At 51.6% G+C, this 17,033-nt stretch overlaps 1 protein-coding gene and 1 non-coding gene across 15 annotated transcripts in view; one reads left to right on the top strand and one right to left on the bottom strand.

Annotated features, from left to right (window-relative positions):
* DENND2B (DENN domain containing 2B) overlaps positions 1-17,033 on the top strand; it is a 162,749-nt gene that overhangs the window by 140,806 nt on the left and 4,910 nt on the right. For all 14 annotated transcript variants that reach the window (XM_073216147.1, XM_073216139.1, XM_073216140.1 and 11 more), the window contains 11 exons: positions 94-278; positions 1,190-1,299; positions 1,503-1,572; positions 4,340-4,417; positions 4,988-5,128; positions 8,841-8,989; positions 12,872-13,049; positions 13,327-13,368; positions 14,376-14,487; positions 15,561-15,800; positions 16,690-16,776. In XM_073216147.1, coding sequence (XP_073072248.1) covers positions 94-278; positions 1,190-1,299; positions 1,503-1,572; positions 4,340-4,417; positions 4,988-5,128; positions 8,841-8,989; positions 12,872-13,049; positions 13,327-13,368; positions 14,376-14,487; positions 15,561-15,800; positions 16,690-16,776 — 1,392 coding nt within the window. The remainder of the gene's footprint in view (positions 1-93; positions 279-1,189; positions 1,300-1,502; positions 1,573-4,339; positions 4,418-4,987; positions 5,129-8,840; positions 8,990-12,871; positions 13,050-13,326; positions 13,369-14,375; positions 14,488-15,560; positions 15,801-16,689; positions 16,777-17,033) is intronic.
* On the bottom strand, positions 10,072-10,174 carry LOC118973906 (U6 spliceosomal RNA). The gene has a single exon (XR_005063430.2). It is a non-coding gene; the product is annotated as a U6 spliceosomal RNA (small nuclear RNA).

Here is a 17,033-nt window from a genome sequence, read left to right as displayed (position 1 = left end):
CATAGAGATCGAACCCTGAGTCTGGGATGGGGGCTGATGTGGGGTCTGTGAGGGTCCGGCTTGCCTGTCCCCTGATATATGATCTGCCCCCAGCCCACACGCAGCGCCTAGTCCACATCCAGTCGATGCTGAAGCGTGCCCCCAGCTATCGGACCCTGGAGCTGGAGCTGCTTGAGTGGCAGGAGCGGGAGCTTTTTGAGTACTTTGTGGTGGTGTCCCTCAAGAAGAAGCCATCCCGAAGCACCTACCTCCCTGAGGTCTCTTACCAGTTCCCCAAGGTGAGGCCCTCCATCTCTAGCCCACCCCGCCCCTCCTCTTTCCCCCTGTGTTTGCTGACCTGTCTGGGGAGGAAGAAAGAGCCCGTGCTGATACTGCCATGGCGACCTGCCCCGCTAGCATCCCTGAGCCTGGCTGCTCACAGGAGGGAGGAGAGGGCCTCAGAGGGGGCAGGTCTGGGCGGAGAAAGCACATCCCAGTGTGCTTAGAATGACATCCACATTGTTTACAGGACTGCAGGGGTCCTGAGGAAGGGCCATCAATTGCTTCTCCTACCTTCTTTCTCTTCTTTTTTAGCCACATTATTGTACAATTCAGTGACTTTTAGTATATTCACAGGGTTGTACAATCAGTTTTAGAGCATTTTAATTTCCCCCAAAAGAAACCCTGTACTCACGAGTAGTTACCTCTTTTTCCCGCAGTCTCATCTCACCATTCCTTCTGTGCTCACTGCCAACAAGCCAATCTGGCCCCCTTTCCTGGAGATCTTCCTAGATACCCTAAAGTAGCCCCTCTCCCCATCCAGTTCTGTCTGTCCTGTCACCCTGTGTATTTCCTTAAGGGCACCTGCTGAAATTGTGTTGTTGATTCTGTCCCTCTCCTGACCAGAATGTGCAGGGACAGGGACCCTGTCCACTTTGTTTTCCATTGGTAGCCCCAGCATATGGCACAGTGCCAGGTCCCACCTGGAAAGTGCTCATTTGGCTTATATTGAATGAATAAATGATGACTCAACCCTCACCCAGACCTCTCTGTAAGAGTTGGGGGTGGGGACGGGGCTGCTGAGAAGCCTGCCAGCTGGTAGGATGCCAGCTAGGCCTCTCAGGGGAGGAGATGCCTGTTGGCCACCCCTACCAATCCAGGTCGCCCATCTTCTCCTGTCGATCTCTCCCCATATTCCTTTTCCCTGCAGCTGGACCGACCCACCAAGCAGATGCGGGAGGCAGAGGAGAGGCTCAAGGCCATTCCCCAGTTTTGCTTCCCTGATGCCAAGGACTGGCTCCCTGTGTCAGAGTATAGCAGGTGAGGCCTGGCCGGAGGCAGGAACAGGGCGTAGCCTCCCTTACCCCTGAAGCAGTGGGCAGCTGAATGGGGCCCATCCTAGTCCCAACCTCCTCCTTAGCTACCTGGCCTTTCACCCCTTCCTGGGATGGCGGTCCCCCTTCTTGGAGGCTGTTTCCTGGGTTGTCTGATACTTCCCTGATGCCAGACCCCCCCTGTTTCAGTGAGACCTTTTCTTTCATGCTGACTGGGGAAGATGGCAGCAGACGCTTCGGCTACTGCAGGCGCTTACTGGTGAGTGGCCCCATTCAGTCATCAGGGGCTGGGCCACAGTGTGTGCATGCGTGGGCTTCAGCTCCTGCTTCAGCTGTAGCTTGTGTGACATCCTATGTTCTGCTCCCTGCATGCTCTCTGAGGCTGCCCCAATGCACACACGTGTGTGTACACACACAGACAAGGCATTCCTGGGATGGCAGGACTCCGAGTGGACCCTCTGACCTGGCCCCCAGAATCTAAGATCATCTGCAGTAAGGGAGACAGTAGATCACCTCCTGGACTGTCATATGTTTTTACCTCTCCTATACTTTTTCTTTTCATTCATTTCTCTTGGGCTTCTGGGCTCTGATAGCTGACGCTGGGTTACAGGATCCTCACACAGCAGTATGTATGTGTGTATCAGATTGGGGTGGAGGACAGCTTTCCTCACCCCGTACCTGGCCAGCCTGATGTGGGAGGCATCCTGCCCATGGTCTGGTAGGGCTGGCAGCTGAGCAGGGATAGCCCAGTACTTTCTATGGGATTTTGGAGGGATGCCTCAAACTCAGGGGAAGGGAGGGTTTTGAAAATAGAAGCCATGTTGCATAGAGAAGCCCTCCTCATCTCCTATTTTCAGTCCTGGAAAGTAGATTGAGGTAAAGTAAGGAAAGTCCTGTCACACTCTCTCCTGGAGCTCCACAGGCATGTCGTTGGCTTGGCTTGTGGACAGTGGTTTGGGGTTCCCTGGGCCTCAGCAGGAGAGTTGTCATTAGATGCCAGTCCAGGGGCAGATGAGGGGGATCCTAGGCAAGAGTAATGTATATTAGGGATCCCAAAGGAAGGGTTCTGAGCCAGGCATTCATAGTCATTCATTCATTCATTCCTTAACACTGTACCATACACCTTTTGAGGGTTAGGCAGCATGCTAAAGGCACATTAAGATGAGTTAGACACGGATCCTATCCTCATCTAGTAGAGGAGGTAGGACTGTCAATGTAGACAAGGGAAGGCAAGGGAATAAAACTATTATTTAGGACCTATTGTGCCCAGACTAGGTGTTTTAAATATGTAATTTGCTTTAATCCTCATAAAAGCCTATGAGGTATTATTATGTCTGTTCTATAGATTAAGAAACTGACATTCAGAGGTGGGATGACTTACACAGCCCATAAGGGATAGTCCGATTGATCCCAAATCCTTGAGACTGACTCTGGTAGGCCTGGATCACTCTAAAGGGTAGTCTGGGGACAAGGGATATTTGGATGTAGAATGCCTAGTGAAGGGGGCTATGAGAATGTGGGGCAGTACAGATGCCAAGTGGGGAGCCAAGCTGAGGCCAGTGGGCCCTAGGCTCACCTGGGCCTGGAGGGTGCATTCCAAAGGCCGCCTTTGCAGGAGCAGAAGGTGAAGCAGAGCTGCTCCTTTGCAGCGGGCCTGCTGCCCCCAGGGAAGAGTGTGTTTGTCCTGGCGTGCTCAGAGAGGGCCTGGGCTGGGTCCCTGCCAAGGGGGCTGGCACTAGCTCGGCATTCCTGCAGATCGGACACAATGATTCTAACCCAAATCCTACATACTTGGTTTAATCACTTGGGGCTTTAGGGGAGGAGGGGAGAGGGAAAGAGAGAGGAGTGAGTTTCAGGCCTAATATGGACAAAAACAGATTCTGCCTTCTCTTTAGTTCTGTGACGTGTGGCCAGCAGGTTTGGAAACTGAAATGGCCCCATCTGCGTTTGCTTAGCAGCCTGCATGAGGGACCAGCACCTGCTGCTCTGCTCCCTCCCTGCTCAGCCTTGCCAGGCACTCCAGACCTCTGAGCCAGAGGCAGCCACAGAGCCCTGCTGGCCACTGACTGGAGAAGTAGACTCCTGTGGACTCACCCTAGCCTGCATTTGGGGGGGCTCAAGGCTTGGGGAGCCCCAGAGCACACCTCCTCCAGCTGCCTTCCCTTTAAATCCCTGTTATTTTTGTTCTCCTCTACTCTATAACATGCCTCTGTCCTGTATCTTTGTGTCCCTCTCCCTTCCTTCCTGTTAGATGGCAGATTGCTTTAGAGGTAAGACTGAAGTCAAAGCAGACTCCTGGTACTACGACTTGTAGATACATAACCTTAGACAGTGGCTTAGTATTTTTGAACTCAGTTTACTCATCTATAAAATGAGGATAGTACTGCCTCTCTCACAACTTTTTAGTCAAGTACCAAGCCCAAGAACTCAGATAGAATAAACATTCAATAAATAGTTTTCTTCCCCTCAGTTATTTCAGCTTGCTTTCCTATAATGTGGATGTGTCAAGGAAGGGGGAAAAGAGCAACTGAGGAAAGGAATGTTTTGAAGAACGACCCCTGTGAGGGGCAGCAGACTACATCATACTAGCATGTGTGAACTGCTGCTACCACATACTACTTAGCTTGCCCCTAAAAATGTACACATGTGCCTCAGCACCACTGGGTCCTCCAGGCTCCCAGCCTTAGGGATGTAAATCCACAGAATCTCCCTGTATCCTCTGCCTCTCATCCTTTGCCCGTCCCTGTCAGTCTCCGCTTGGGAGGAAGGGCAGAGACTGTGTAGAGCTTGGCAGGAGCCTAGCATCTTGGGCCGGAAACTCCAGCAGAGGCTGAAGCCTGCCCCCAAAGAGTGGCAACCTTTCCTTTGGCAGCCTGGAAGAGTAGAGGTTTAGAAGAAGCTTAGGGCCTTCTTTGGCTAGAAGAGCAGTCCTCAGTCCTCTCTTTGCAAGGAAAAGGAACCAGATAGAGTAATCATGCACTCTCTGTGTCTGTGTCTCTCTCTGCCCCCTTTTTGTCCCGGCCCAGCCAAGTGGGAAAGGGCCGCGGTTGCCAGAGGTATACTGTGTCATCAGCCGTCTTGGCTGCTTCGGCTTGTTTTCCAAGGTAAGAGGGCTCTGGTGTACTTCCCTCCCCCCTGTTCCCCCAGCTGACAGCTCCGGTGGGAGCATCTGCTGCCGGCTCAGATGAGAAAGCCCCCCCGTATGTGAGAGGGTGCAAGCGAGAGAGAGTACAAGAGCAAGCACAAGCAAGCTCTGACTCCCTCCTGAGTCCTGAACCCCGCTCCCCGTCTAGCCTGCTGGCGTATCCCAGCTCCTGCACCAGCTGTATCTGCCAATGTCACAGCCCACCCTGGGTCAGGAGCAAAGCCAGAGTCATGGGGACAGAAACTACCTTGGGGAAACCAAGTGCGCAGGGACCTGACTCTCAAGCGGTATTTGCACAGCTGCTCAGCTCCTGGGGTCTGAGGCAAGGACTACTTAGGGAGCAGAGCTGTCCTGAGTGCCAAGGGAAATGCAAAGGGCAGGGTGTGAAACTCCTGGCAAGACAGTCCTCCTGTTGCCCTGCTTTGACACTGTCTGGTCAGATGCCAAGCTGCCCTCTTCTCTGCCCAGAAGATAGGGAAGGGCAGCGCCCTGACCCCCTTCCTCTCTGGGCTGCTGGTGGTGGGTACAGGTCCTAGATGAGGTGGAGCGCCGGCGTGGGATCTCTGCTGCGTTGGTCTATCCCTTCATGAGAAGTCTCATGGAGTCGCCTTTCCCTGCCCCAGGGAAGACCATCAGAGTGAAGACGTTCCTTCCAGGTGCAGGCAATGAGGTAGGGATTTCTGCTGCCTCTTCTCTCAGACTATGGCCTGCGGCCAGAGTAAGACCTGCCTAGCAAGGCTGCAGCCTCTGCGAGGTGCAGAGCACAGCCCTGTCCTCACTCAGTGTGTGTGCATGCCTAATCAGTAGGGCCTGAAAAAGTGAACAACAATACTGGAATTATTGCCCAACTCCCTGCAACAACTAGGGTCCTTTCCTAACCTGCTCAGACTGAACTGCACTCCACCTGTCCTCCTTTTATTCATTCATCAAATACTTGGTGAATCTGTACTCTCTTTCAGTCAGGGACTATGCCAGACCTTGGGGCAGATCATAAAGCTAAAGGGGCACAGCTTCGTCCTCTGGCATCCTAGTCTGGTGGGAGAGACTGCTAGTATCTGAATACTTTTACGTGTAAACAGGTAATTCCTAAATAGTGGTAAGCACCACATGACAGCACCGGGCTCTGTTCTGCACAGGGGGCCAGGGAAGGCCTCCTGAGGGAGTAGCGTTTTACCAGGGTCCTGAGGGGAGTATATAGTCAACTAAATGAAGTGGGAGGAGGGGGACTGAGAGGAAAGTGTGGATGGGGGGTTAACTCCAGGTAGAAGGAGTGGCACCCGCAAAGGCAACAGGTGGGAAAGTGTGTGTGCTTGTCAAGGAACTGATGAAAGGCAAGGTGGTAAAAGGGCAGTGAGCAGGGGTGGGTAGGCAGCACAGGTCAATCACAACGTGTCTGTAGTCCAAGGCAAGGATTTTGGATTTTATCTAATGCAGGGTTATAAGAGCTGAGATGTATTTTTAAAGCTCACTCTGGCTGCTTCATAGATAATGTGTTGGAGGGAAAACAGGGAGACAAGTAGGGTTCCATTGAAGCAGTACAGGCAAGAGATGATAGTAGTAGATTAAGGGGTGGTAGAGAAGATGAGAAGTGATGAATTTGAGATATATTTTAGAATTAGGATCAGTAGCACTTTGTGGTTGACTGAAAATAGGGAATAAGTGTTAGGGAGATTTCAAGGCTACCTCCGTTTTCTGGCTTGAACAACAGGGTAGCTGATGGAGCACCTGAAGAAGGAGCAGGTTAGGAGGAGGCGGAGGAAGAGCTGACTTTGTGCCTGTGAGGTAGCCAAGAGAAGTGTTTAGTAGCAGAATGTAGGCAGGGAAGAGAAGAGAGCCCGGACTAGGTCCCCCTCAGTCCTGAGGGACTCCATTTGGAGGTCCTGCCATGGAGGGGTGGCAGCCCTCAAGATTGAGAAGAGGGGAGGAGCCCCAGGGGCTTAGAAGCCAAGGAGTGGGGGTGTCTCCAGAAGGAAGGAGTGATCAGATAAGGGAGATACTTCCAGGAGGTCAGGATGAGGTGTGACAAGATGCCTTGACAAGAGTGGCTTTCAGGAGAGTGGGGGCCCAGAAAACTGAGTGGGGTGGGTTGAGAAGTGAATGGGGGTGGAAATATGGAACTAGCCTGTATAGACATCTTTCTAAGCGGCTTGGCTGTGAAGAGAAACAGGGATGAGGGGCTAGTGGTTGAAAGGAAATCTGGAGCCCAGGGTAGAGTTTGTTGAAGCTGGTTGTTGGATGCTGGGTGAAATGTCCCACAGAGGAGGAGGTTAACAGCAGGAGAGGAAGGGGATGAGGGACTGTCGCCGAGGAGGCGGTGTGTGGGACCCACTGAGGGCTTGGCTTTGTTAGGAGAGAAGGGCACTTCCTTGTGCAGTGCCAGGGAAGGGCTGTGGCTTTTAGATTTTGGATTCTCATCTGATGGCTTTGGTTTTCTCAGAATAGAAGAGAAGGTCATCTGAGAGTGAGAGATGGGTGTTGTGTTAAGAGAGGGCAGAAGTAAGTTAGTTGTTGCAGAGAGTGGGAGAGGGTCTGACCAAAGCCGCGTCGGGTTTGCCAGGGGTGGTGAACACCCTGAGACTTTTGTCTTAGGTTCTTTTCTCTCTCCCTTGTCTGGAGGGACAGGAGGCTTCCTGAGCGGTCTCAGGGCAGGACAGCTGCCCCTGCCCTGAGAGCCTAGCGGCATTCCTGGGAGTCTTTCTGGCTGTGGCCCTGCCCTCCCCGGCCTCATTTCTCCTCTCTCTGATCTGAGTGGCTTACTGTCCCTGAACCCTGCTTCCTGTTGTGCAGAAGACACTTCCCTCTTCTCTCCTCCGGCAGTGCAAGTTCAGCATCTCATTGTCTGAGCTGCTGCCCTGACCCCTCCTGACCCCAGGTGTGGTCAGCTGCCGTTCCTCTCTGCGCCTGAGCAGATGTTAATCACACCTTTCCTCTGTTCTGACATCAGTCTCATAGGCTGGGATTGTTTAGGCTCATTCAGCCCCACTGGACTGTTACCTCCTTGAGGACTGGGATGAATGCAAAGAGGCCCAGGGTCAGGGTTGGGAGCTGCCTCTGTGACTTCTCTCTTGCTGGGGCTGTGTGCTGCAGAGCAGAGCCTGCCAGATTGCACACAGGCTCTCAGAAGGGCAGCTGGGGGAGCCCCACTGTTACTTTCTCTGGGGTGGGACAAGGATGGGAGGGTGCAGAGGTCTCTCACTCAGTTATGGTATGGGATTCATCATACCTCTGAGATTCATCATACCACTCAGAAGATTGAGCCTTCTGAGAGTTCACCATCCCGTGAGAGAGAGAGTGTAAATAGATTGCTAGGGCGACTTGTGCCCATTTTGCTGCTTTTCTGGGGCCCAGAGGGGTGGATACCAAGCTAGGAGTTAGGGCTTCTACTTGCCTTGTCCCTGAGGAGCAAATGAGATGGCATGGGGTAAAAATCTGCTGAAAGGGGCTCTGATGCTGTGGGGCTGTGAGAGGCCCCACGTGCACCACAGTTCTGAGAAGGCCTGCCCGTCTGTGCTGCCCACGTATGCTGAGGGTCCAAGGAGAAGACTCGGCGGCCCCAGGGACAGCTGCCATGGCCTGGCCTGAGTGTCAGCACATCCTCCCGCTCACTGTAAAGGGCAGTCGCTACCTCCCACCCTCATGACTGCCCCCAGGGGAGTGGCCACCTGTGCCAGAGCACTGACTGTGGGGGGCACCTTGCAGCCCCTTGGGAGGGAGGGTTGCTAGGACTGGCCCTGATGAAGAAAGCTGTGCTTCCTGGCAAGGTTGTGGAATAGCCAGCCTTTTCTTTGTGTTTTCTTTGTCCCCGGCACCGGGATTTTGGAGGCTGATAGAGATAGAGGCCAGGATGGCAGGACAAACAGCCTCTGGAAGGAAAGGGAGGGGATGTGGCAACAAGGGCACTATTGCCTTCCCAGAGATGGGTGGGCATAGGGTCCTGAGATGCGGAGATGTTGCTCTTCCCAGGGGGCAGTGATCAGTTGTGGTCTGGTCAGAATGGGGGACCAAGCCCTTTGCCTGGGGAGATGGGCATGAGGGCAGGGAGGATTCTACAGATAAAGCTGTGTGATTGCGGCCTCCTCATCTGTAAGAGCAATCAGCTCTCCTCCCTTCCTGAGAGCCTGCCAGCCCCTGAGTGCCTTCCTTTGTAGCCTCCCCCACATTCCCAGTTAGCCCTCCTGCCCACAACTGGGTGTCTAAGGACTATGGAAACAGAGCTGTGGTCTGAGGGGAAGAGGAGAATGGGTCTTACTGCATAACTGGCTAAATTAGGGGCTCTAGGAGGGGAAGATGGGAAGGGAAGCCAGCATGGGGTCACTCTGTGGAGGACCCAGAGTAGCACACCTGGCTTGCCTTGACCCATTTTCCCCATTGCTGTCCTGCAGGTGCTAGAGCTGCGGCGGCCCACAGATTCCCGGCTAGAGCACGTGGACTTTGAGTGCCTTTTTACCTGCCTCAGTGTGCGCCAGCTCATCCGCATCTTTGCCTCACTGCTGCTGGAGCGCCGGGTCATTTTTGTGGCAGATAAGCTCAGGTAAGTAAGGCCCAGCAGGGCAAAGAGAAGGAGAGGGGGTGGGCACATCTACTAATTAACCCAGCACGTATGTCCCTAGTACATGCCCCACTCCCGTGGCGTTAGTATGGCAGGAGCGAGAAGCCACTGGAGGACTCGGCCTGAGGGAAGAGGAGGGACACCACTTTCATGGCAGCCAGATTGTGCCGGTGTGCACATTATGTATATGGAGAAGTAAGAAAGTAAGAGATTCCTGGCTGGTGGCTGCCTTTCCCCTGGGTGGGGAGGTGAGGCGGTCTCTGTGGGATGCTGGGTCTGAGGAGATTGATGGCCCTCAGGCAGAGCCACCGTGAGGAAGGGGCAAGGGCACTGACCGGGCTTGGAGGAGTGTGGGGTCCCCTGGAGAAGGCGGCTGACTGGAGTGACCCAGGGATATGTGAGGAGGACAGGTCGAGGCCTTGGGGGTGCTGGGGAGGAGAGTGGTTGTTCAAACTAGGAAAGTGAACGGGAAGATGTCCAGGGCCTAGAGGTGCCGATGAGGCAGGAGAGCTGGTTCAGGAGGAACACGAGCTGGACGGATTACAAGTCTTGGTCTGAAATGTTGGCATTTGTAATTTTAGAGGTGGAGGAGTTCCAAATACGAGGGTCTGCTTTTAGCCAAGTGTTAGAGGTGGCAGAAGTGTCACTTGACATGAGGCATTATGGAAGAAACCAGGCTTTTCTACGCAGCCACTTTTTTTTTTTTAAAGAATGTCTTAGTCCTTTCAGGCTGCTATAACAAATTACCACAGACTGGGTAGCTTATAAACAATGGAGGTCTGTTTCTCACAGTTCTGAAGGCTGGAAAGTCCAAGATCAGGGCACCAGCATGGTTGCACTCTGATGAGGGCCTAATTCTTAGTTCATAGTTGGTATGTTCTTACTGTCCTCACATGAAGGAAGGGAGGAGGGAGCTCTGTGGGGTCTCTCTTTTTTTTATTGAAGTATCATTGATGTACAATCTTACATTGGTTTCATGTATACAACACAGTGGTTAAACAGTTACCCATATTATTAAATCCTCACCCCCTCTAGTGCAGTTACTACCTGTTAACACAGGAAGAAAAAATATGGAATGCTTCATGAATTTGCATGTCATCTTGTGCTCGGGCCATGCTAATCTCTGTATCGTTGCAATTTTAGTATATGTGCTACCGAAGCAAGCCCGTGGGGTCTCTTTTATAAAAGAGCCCTAATTCAGTTCATGAGAGCTCCACTCTCATGATATAAGTGCCTCCCAAAGGCCCCACCTCCTAATACCATCATGTTTGGTGGCTAGGATTTCAATGTATGAATTTTGGGGACACAAACATTCAGACCTTAGCAGAGTATACATGGGGGGGTGGGACAGGTGAGAGAGTGAAGTATGAGATCTTAACAACACATTGTGTATTTTTTTTTATCAAAGAAATATACACAGGAAGCAGTGGTTTCTATAGAGAGGTGGAATTAATTCAGTCTTTTAGACATTTAGCTACTTGGTATGTGCCATACCAAATTCCAGGTGCCGATAGGAGGGTCAGAAAAGAAAAACCCTATTTCTAAATTGTCCACTTGGAAACCCAGGATCCCTGGGTGTTTCCATATATATGGGGACCTAGTGAGAGGAGCAGGAGAAATGGACTCAGAGTAATGGAGAAATGGAGCAGGAACCCAGGCCAACCCTCAGCCCAGGAGAAAAAAGGAGGAGGAAAACCACAGCTGCTGTCTTTTTCAGAGAATTCCAGGTTTAGAAATGAAAATGGCTCCTCACTTCCTGCCATAGCCTCAGTGTGTCTGTATCTCCCAGAGTTGTGTGTTTTTCTGTGTATGGACCCATCAGGTCTTTGTGAAGGGACCATGCCCAGCAGCTGGAGGTAGCCAGGCTCAGCATCTCCACGTGACCCTTTTTGCCACCTCTGCCATCCACGCTCATTGTCTGCCAGTGGAGCCCCCACTGCCCAACTGAGAGGCTCTGGTTGGCCAGACCTTTGCCCCAACAGAGCCTGGACCCTTAGATGTTTTTTCCTGAAGGTCTCAACCCCTCACTCAGGGCAGAGTCTCCTCTTTGCCTCCCCTCCCCTTAGCCCAAGCGCCAGTAGGACTGTGAATACAACTATTGTCTTCTGTGGCTGCAGCTGCCTCTGAGCACATTCCAGGACCATTTTGGGAGGAAAACACCCCAGGGTCCTGTTCTTAGCCTGGCTTGGCATTCAGGTTCTGCCAGTCTTGGGTCTCAGAAAAGATGTCTTCCCTGCTCAGGGTCTGCCTCTGACTGGAGGCAGCCCAGTGATGGCACGTAGACCTGGACTGAGGTAGGGTTCAGTAAGGCCAGCTAGCTTGTGCTATGTGGCTCAGGTTTTATGTTTTCCACAAGTCCTTTGTCCCTCTGGCCTAGTTCTGATGTCTGTATGTGGGAAGGGTGTGTGTGTGCACAGGCTCTGCAGGAATCAGCCTCTGCCTCCCAGGCCCACTGCGGGGGGTTGTGGAGATCAGTGTGTCCCTCGACCTGAGACAGCCCTTTTCTAGTTCTTTTCTAGATGGCTCTCCTCAGGCTGTGGGGAGCTGCTGTCCCAGGCGAAGGGCTGTCAGGGTCAGGACACCTGTGTCTCTGTCTCAGGGCTGGTGATATTTTAGGGCCCATAGGGTGGCAGGATAGCCAAGCAAGGCACTGCCTGACAAACACCGGTGAACATCCAGAGGTCTTTTTTAAAAAAAAGGGTTTGTTTGTGTCATGCATTGGAGATGTGTTCTCTTGACTGGTAGGGCGTTGGTCATGGAAGTGTGTGGATCCCTGATGGAGCTGATCAAGTGGATCCCAGGGATTTTATGGTTAATAGACACAGAGGGACAGGTGGGAAAATTAAGCTTGAAAATGAACTTGACTGTGGCTCTCTGTAGTATGGCCCCTTGGGCCGTGGGGGCTGGGGGTTAAGGAGATGGGGGGAGCTTTGATTTTCTTGCTGACATCACAGATAGTTCAGATCAGTCTGTATTTACCCTACCCCACACCAGCCTTAAACACATGTGGGTCGGGCTTCTGTACCTCCTAAGTAGCACCCTGATACCCCCTCACACACACACACACTATTTCCCATTGGTCATTGAGTTTGGATAGCCAGCCCTGTGGTGCCCCTGGGTCTAGAGGCCTGGAGCCCCTACGCCAAGAGAGGGATGAACCCACGAGACCTGTGGCTGTTTTTTGTCGACTGAAAGAAAAGATGGGAGTGGGCACCTTTTTCAGCTTGGTGAAATGGTGCCAGACTCCTTACTTAAGTCAGTGGTCCTCAACACCATTCTTCCAGTTAAGGAGAGAAAGGACTAAATAGAGGGCAGAGCAGTAGAAGTAACACTGGGCTAGGAAACAGGGAAAACTGGTTTTGTCCCAGGTCTGCCATCGATGACCAGACTGACCAAACTGGTGTCTGTGGCCCCAGCTGTACAATGTAGAATTGATAAGATGGGCTCTGCACGGCCTTCTAACTCTTATATGCTATGAATTTATGATCAGCTCTTGCTCAGCTTAGCTTTGTACTCCCTGGCTCTGATTCTCCCACACTAGGTCAGGCCTGCTTGTGCTTTTGGGTGGCCCTTGGGGGTGTGTAGGTTAGTCCTTTGTGTGTTCAAGAGTTGTTGTGTACCTTCATGAGTTTTCCTAGGTAGAGTCATCAAAGAGGGTAGCACCAGTGTCTGAGGCCCCAAGCAGTGGGAATGTGGGGGGTTCATCACTCTGCAGGGTCAGACCCAGGCCTGAGCTCCATTAGCATTTTTGTTGCACTGGAAGGTTTAATTTATAAAAGGTGGTTCTGAGCTCCCAGCAGGCTCTAAGTCTCCCTCCCCAAAGGTGCTAGGCCTGCCCTCAGGTGCTTTGTCTCTGTCTACCAGTACCCTCTCCAGCTGCTCCCATGCGGTGGTGGCCCTGCTGTACCCCTTCTCCTGGCAGCACACCTTCATTCCTGTCCTCCCGGCCTCCATGATTGACATCGTCTGCTGTCCCACCCCCTTCCTGGTTGGCCTGCTCTCCAGCTCCCTGCCCAAATTGAAGGAGCTACCTGTGGAGGAGGTGAGTTACCTGCAGAACCAGCTGTGAGGAAGGGCGGAAGAAGGAGGGGACAGAAGGAACAGAAACCCCCGGGAAGGAGGGGCAGAGTCAGAAGGGAGGGCAGAGAGCCCACTGGGATCTTCTCATCTGTGGCTTCTGGGCTTCTGTAACCAGCTCTTACCCTTTCTCCCTGGGAGCTCTCTCCCTGGCTGAGTTTTCCTGTTACCTGACCCTGGGAATCTGGGAGTCCCTGCAAGGACATGGCCTGAATCACTGCCGCTAATGACTTTTTTCTCAGGCGCTGATGGTGAATCTGGGATCTGACCGATTCATCCGACAGGTAAGAGCAGGGCACCACAGAATGTGGCCTGCGCTAGGGTGGGTGCTTGGCCAGTGCAGACGCTAGAGTGCCCAACATTGTCACCCACACTATTTAACTTTCACAGCCTTTTGTTGAGCTCTCTGGGCTCCATAGTCACAGAACAGACGAGGGTGGGGAGAATCTGGTCTGAGAAGTCTTGACTTCAACAGGCTCTGCCCTTCTGGTTGGCATCATCAGCTACTGAAGGGCAGTGTGGTAGTACAAAGATCATGGTCTGGAAGTCAGAAGATTTGACCTCTGGACTCTGTCACCTTTGAGTCACCATGATCTTGCACTTGCCCAGGCTTCTAAATATCTCTGAGCTCTCATCTCTAAAATAGGCATGGTGATAACACCGGTCTTGAAATGTTGCTGGGAGATTACGTGATACAAAGAATGCTATGGAATATAAAGGTTTGCAATATTTATTGCCAACTTCAAAAAGCCTTTGTTAGTCATGGAAATCCTCCTGGCTCTGTACAAAGGAGCACAACCCACTGCCATACCTTCTAGGAATGTCCAGTCCGTTACACACCACAGAGGAGCTGTGACTCCTGGGTACCAGGCAGCAAGGTACAGACACTGAACCAGAATTGAGAGACAGGAATGACATCGTAACCTCAAACCTGAGACCCAGCTGGGGCCATGACCACCCTGCCCCAAGGCAACTAACTGTGCTTCGCACCTGTTGCTGAAGACGGAGGAGAACTAGGGAGACTTCGCCAAGGTGCTAGGGTGGGAACTCCTAGCTGGTTTTGGGCAGTGTATGCTACCAGTTCCACCACTTTTTATTTGTGTGCCCTTGGACAAGTTTCTTAACCTCTCTCTCTTCCTCAGCTTCTCATCTTAAAATGAGGTTGATAAGAGTGTCAGGGCTATTGGGATTAAGTGAGATGATACTTAAGCCCCTCAAATGGTCTGGAACATAGCACATGCTCAGTCAGCATCATCTATGGTTGTCATCACTGGGCCCTTTCCTCCTGCAGATGGATGACGAGGACACGTTGTTACCCAGGAAGTTGCAGGCAGCTCTGGAGCAGGCTCTAGAAAGGAAGAATGAACTGATCTCCCAGGACTCTGACAGTGACTCTGATGATGGTGAGTGAGGCCTGTCCTGGGCGGAATCAGTTCTGGTCCCAGGCTTCCACTGCTCTGGGTCTGGGCCTTCTGGGGTTGGGACCCTGTTTCTATGCACTTTCTAGACCCTTCTGACTGATGAGGCTCCTGATATAAAACCATGGTTTCACTTTAGCCTAGAACTCTGCAGCCCCACTACCAGAAGGCTCAGGGAGTTATGGCATGACTACGGCTGAGGGGAGAGAAGTGCTGTGGTATTTCATCAGGGGGAGTTCAGAAACATAAACAGCGCTGGGGCTGCTTCTAGTGTGGCCCAAGCTACAGAGCTGCCCTCTTCTATTTCTTCCCTACGTCACAAGGTTTGAAAAGGAAAACCCAGAGATGTGGCAATCACAAAGACTTCTCTTGCTGAGAGGAAACTAGTCATTGCTCCTTCTCAAGCCTTGCCTTGAGCCACTGCAGGAGATGGGGGAGCTTCCTCACCCTGTGAAGCCAGGAAAGGATCCAGGGTAAAGGGGTGTGGGGAAAGTGATCCCGTGGCCCCTGATTTCCACTCACATTCATCCAGCAAGTATACTTGATGCTTGAAAATGGCATGGGTCCACTTAAATGCAGACCTTTTCAATAAGTACATTGGAAAATTTTTTTGAGATTTGTGACAACTGGAAAAAACATTTTCTTTTCTCTTACTTTATTATAAGAATATAGTATATAATGCACAAAATGTATGAAATGTGTGTTAGTTGACTGTTAATGTTATTGGTAAGTCTTCTGGTAATCAGTAAGCTATTAGTAATTAAGCTGTGGGGGAGTCAAAAGTTAGAGGCAGATTTGACTTCACCCAGGGGCCAGCACCCCTAACTCCAAGTTAAGGATCAACTGAACTATATTTACCAACTTCTACATTCAGAGCAGTTTCCGACCTCCCAGCTCATGGGCTGGTTACAGGCACAGGAGCATGAGAGATAAAGTTTCAAGGACAGATAAGAGTTCTGGCTGGAAGTTTCGTTGGGGAGAAGGAAACAAACACCAGCCAGAAGTTGGAGATCACAGGCTCTGGACCTGAACCTCAGTGATTGTCTTTTTGCTTCCAGAATGTAATACCCTCAATGGGCTGGTATCAGAGGTGTTCATCCGTTTCTTTGTGGAGACTGTTGGGCACTACTCCCTTTTCCTGACCCAGAGTGAGAAGGGAGAGAGAGCCTTTCAGCGAGAAGCTTTCCGCAAGTCTGTGGCCTCCAAGAGCATCCGCCGTTTTCTTGAGGTTTTTATGGAGTCTCAGATGTTTGCTGGCTTCATCCAAGACAGGGAGCTAAGAAAGTGTCGGGCAAAGGGTAAGGCCAGAAGACCTTGGGGTTGGGGGCTGGGCCCTAATTTTTCCGCTGCCAGCAGGGCTGAATAGCTAGGCACTGTGATGAAACCTCTTGGGTATCTGCTAGGGCCAGGCCTCCAACATCCCTCTTCTCCTGATAGAAACTGCCAAGGGAGTTTACTTCCCCTCCTGTCCCAGTAAATGCCTTCACAGGGCTGCAACAGGCTGAAGCCATGTGGCTAGAGAGGGACTCATTGCCTGCTAAGAGCAACATGCCACTGGTTGCCCATCCCCTCCTCAGGTGGCCATTATATTCAGAGAAGACCAGACTGCTGTTTAGGGGCTTCTGAAAATCTAGGGGGTTGAGAAGGCTCTGGTGGAGAATTGAGCTAGCTCTCTGTATTAGGCTGGTGGCAGTCTCCATTCAGAGCAGAAGGCCATCTCATCTCTGTGTCATCTGCTCAGCTCACTGTCAGGCTTTTCCCTCTCATCAAGATCTTTATGTCTAACCTGAAGTTTACTATTCCTTCTGTCCACTGATAGTGTCCACTTAGTTGAACCTTTTTGGAACAACTTGGTAGAGTGGTCCAAAAGGAACCACTCTACCAAGTGGAGGTGGTGTCCACTCCGGGCAGCTGTGGAACAAGGAGTGGCCTTAATGAAGCTCAGGAATGTACATCATGAGGGGAGGTATTGAGGGCTTCTTGCTATTAGCAGTGGACACAGTAAGATGTCAGTAATGACAGCTTGATGGCCAGTCTTACTTCTAATCAAGTGTTCCTGTAAATGATAATTGCAGATCCTTAGTTTCTCCCATTTTGGGATCTGTGCCTCCTGTTCCCATCCAATAGGCCTCCCTTCCCTTCCTCCAGTGGCCGTTCTCATCCTTGTTCCTCTCTCCTCTTCCCCAGGCCTCTTTGAGCTGCGAGTGGAACAGTATTTAGAGGAACTCCCTGACACTGAGCAGAGTGGAATGAATAAGTTCCTTCGAGGTTTGGGTGAGTAGTTTTGTCACTGATGATGTAGATGTTCAGCAAGAAAGGAGGGACTGGGGGATCTGTACCCTAAATTACTCTAAGCCAGTGCCAATGGGTATTATACTGGAGCTGTAGACAGAACAGGAAGAGATCCCTTGGTGAAGAGAAGGTTCCCAGCCCAGTGCTCCAAGGACTTTTAGCACAGTAGTTACCAAACTGTAGAACCAAGAGAAACCACAGATGCTCCCATAATCTGGCCTTTGGATGTACTCCTTCCT

This window comes from Manis javanica, chromosome 11, assembly GCF_040802235.1.
Source record: "Manis javanica isolate MJ-LG chromosome 11, MJ_LKY, whole genome shotgun sequence".
NCBI lineage: Eukaryota > Metazoa > Chordata > Mammalia > Pholidota > Manidae > Manis > Manis javanica.
Note: the sequence above shows the minus strand (reverse complement) of the source record. Positions and strands in the feature narration are given on the sequence as shown.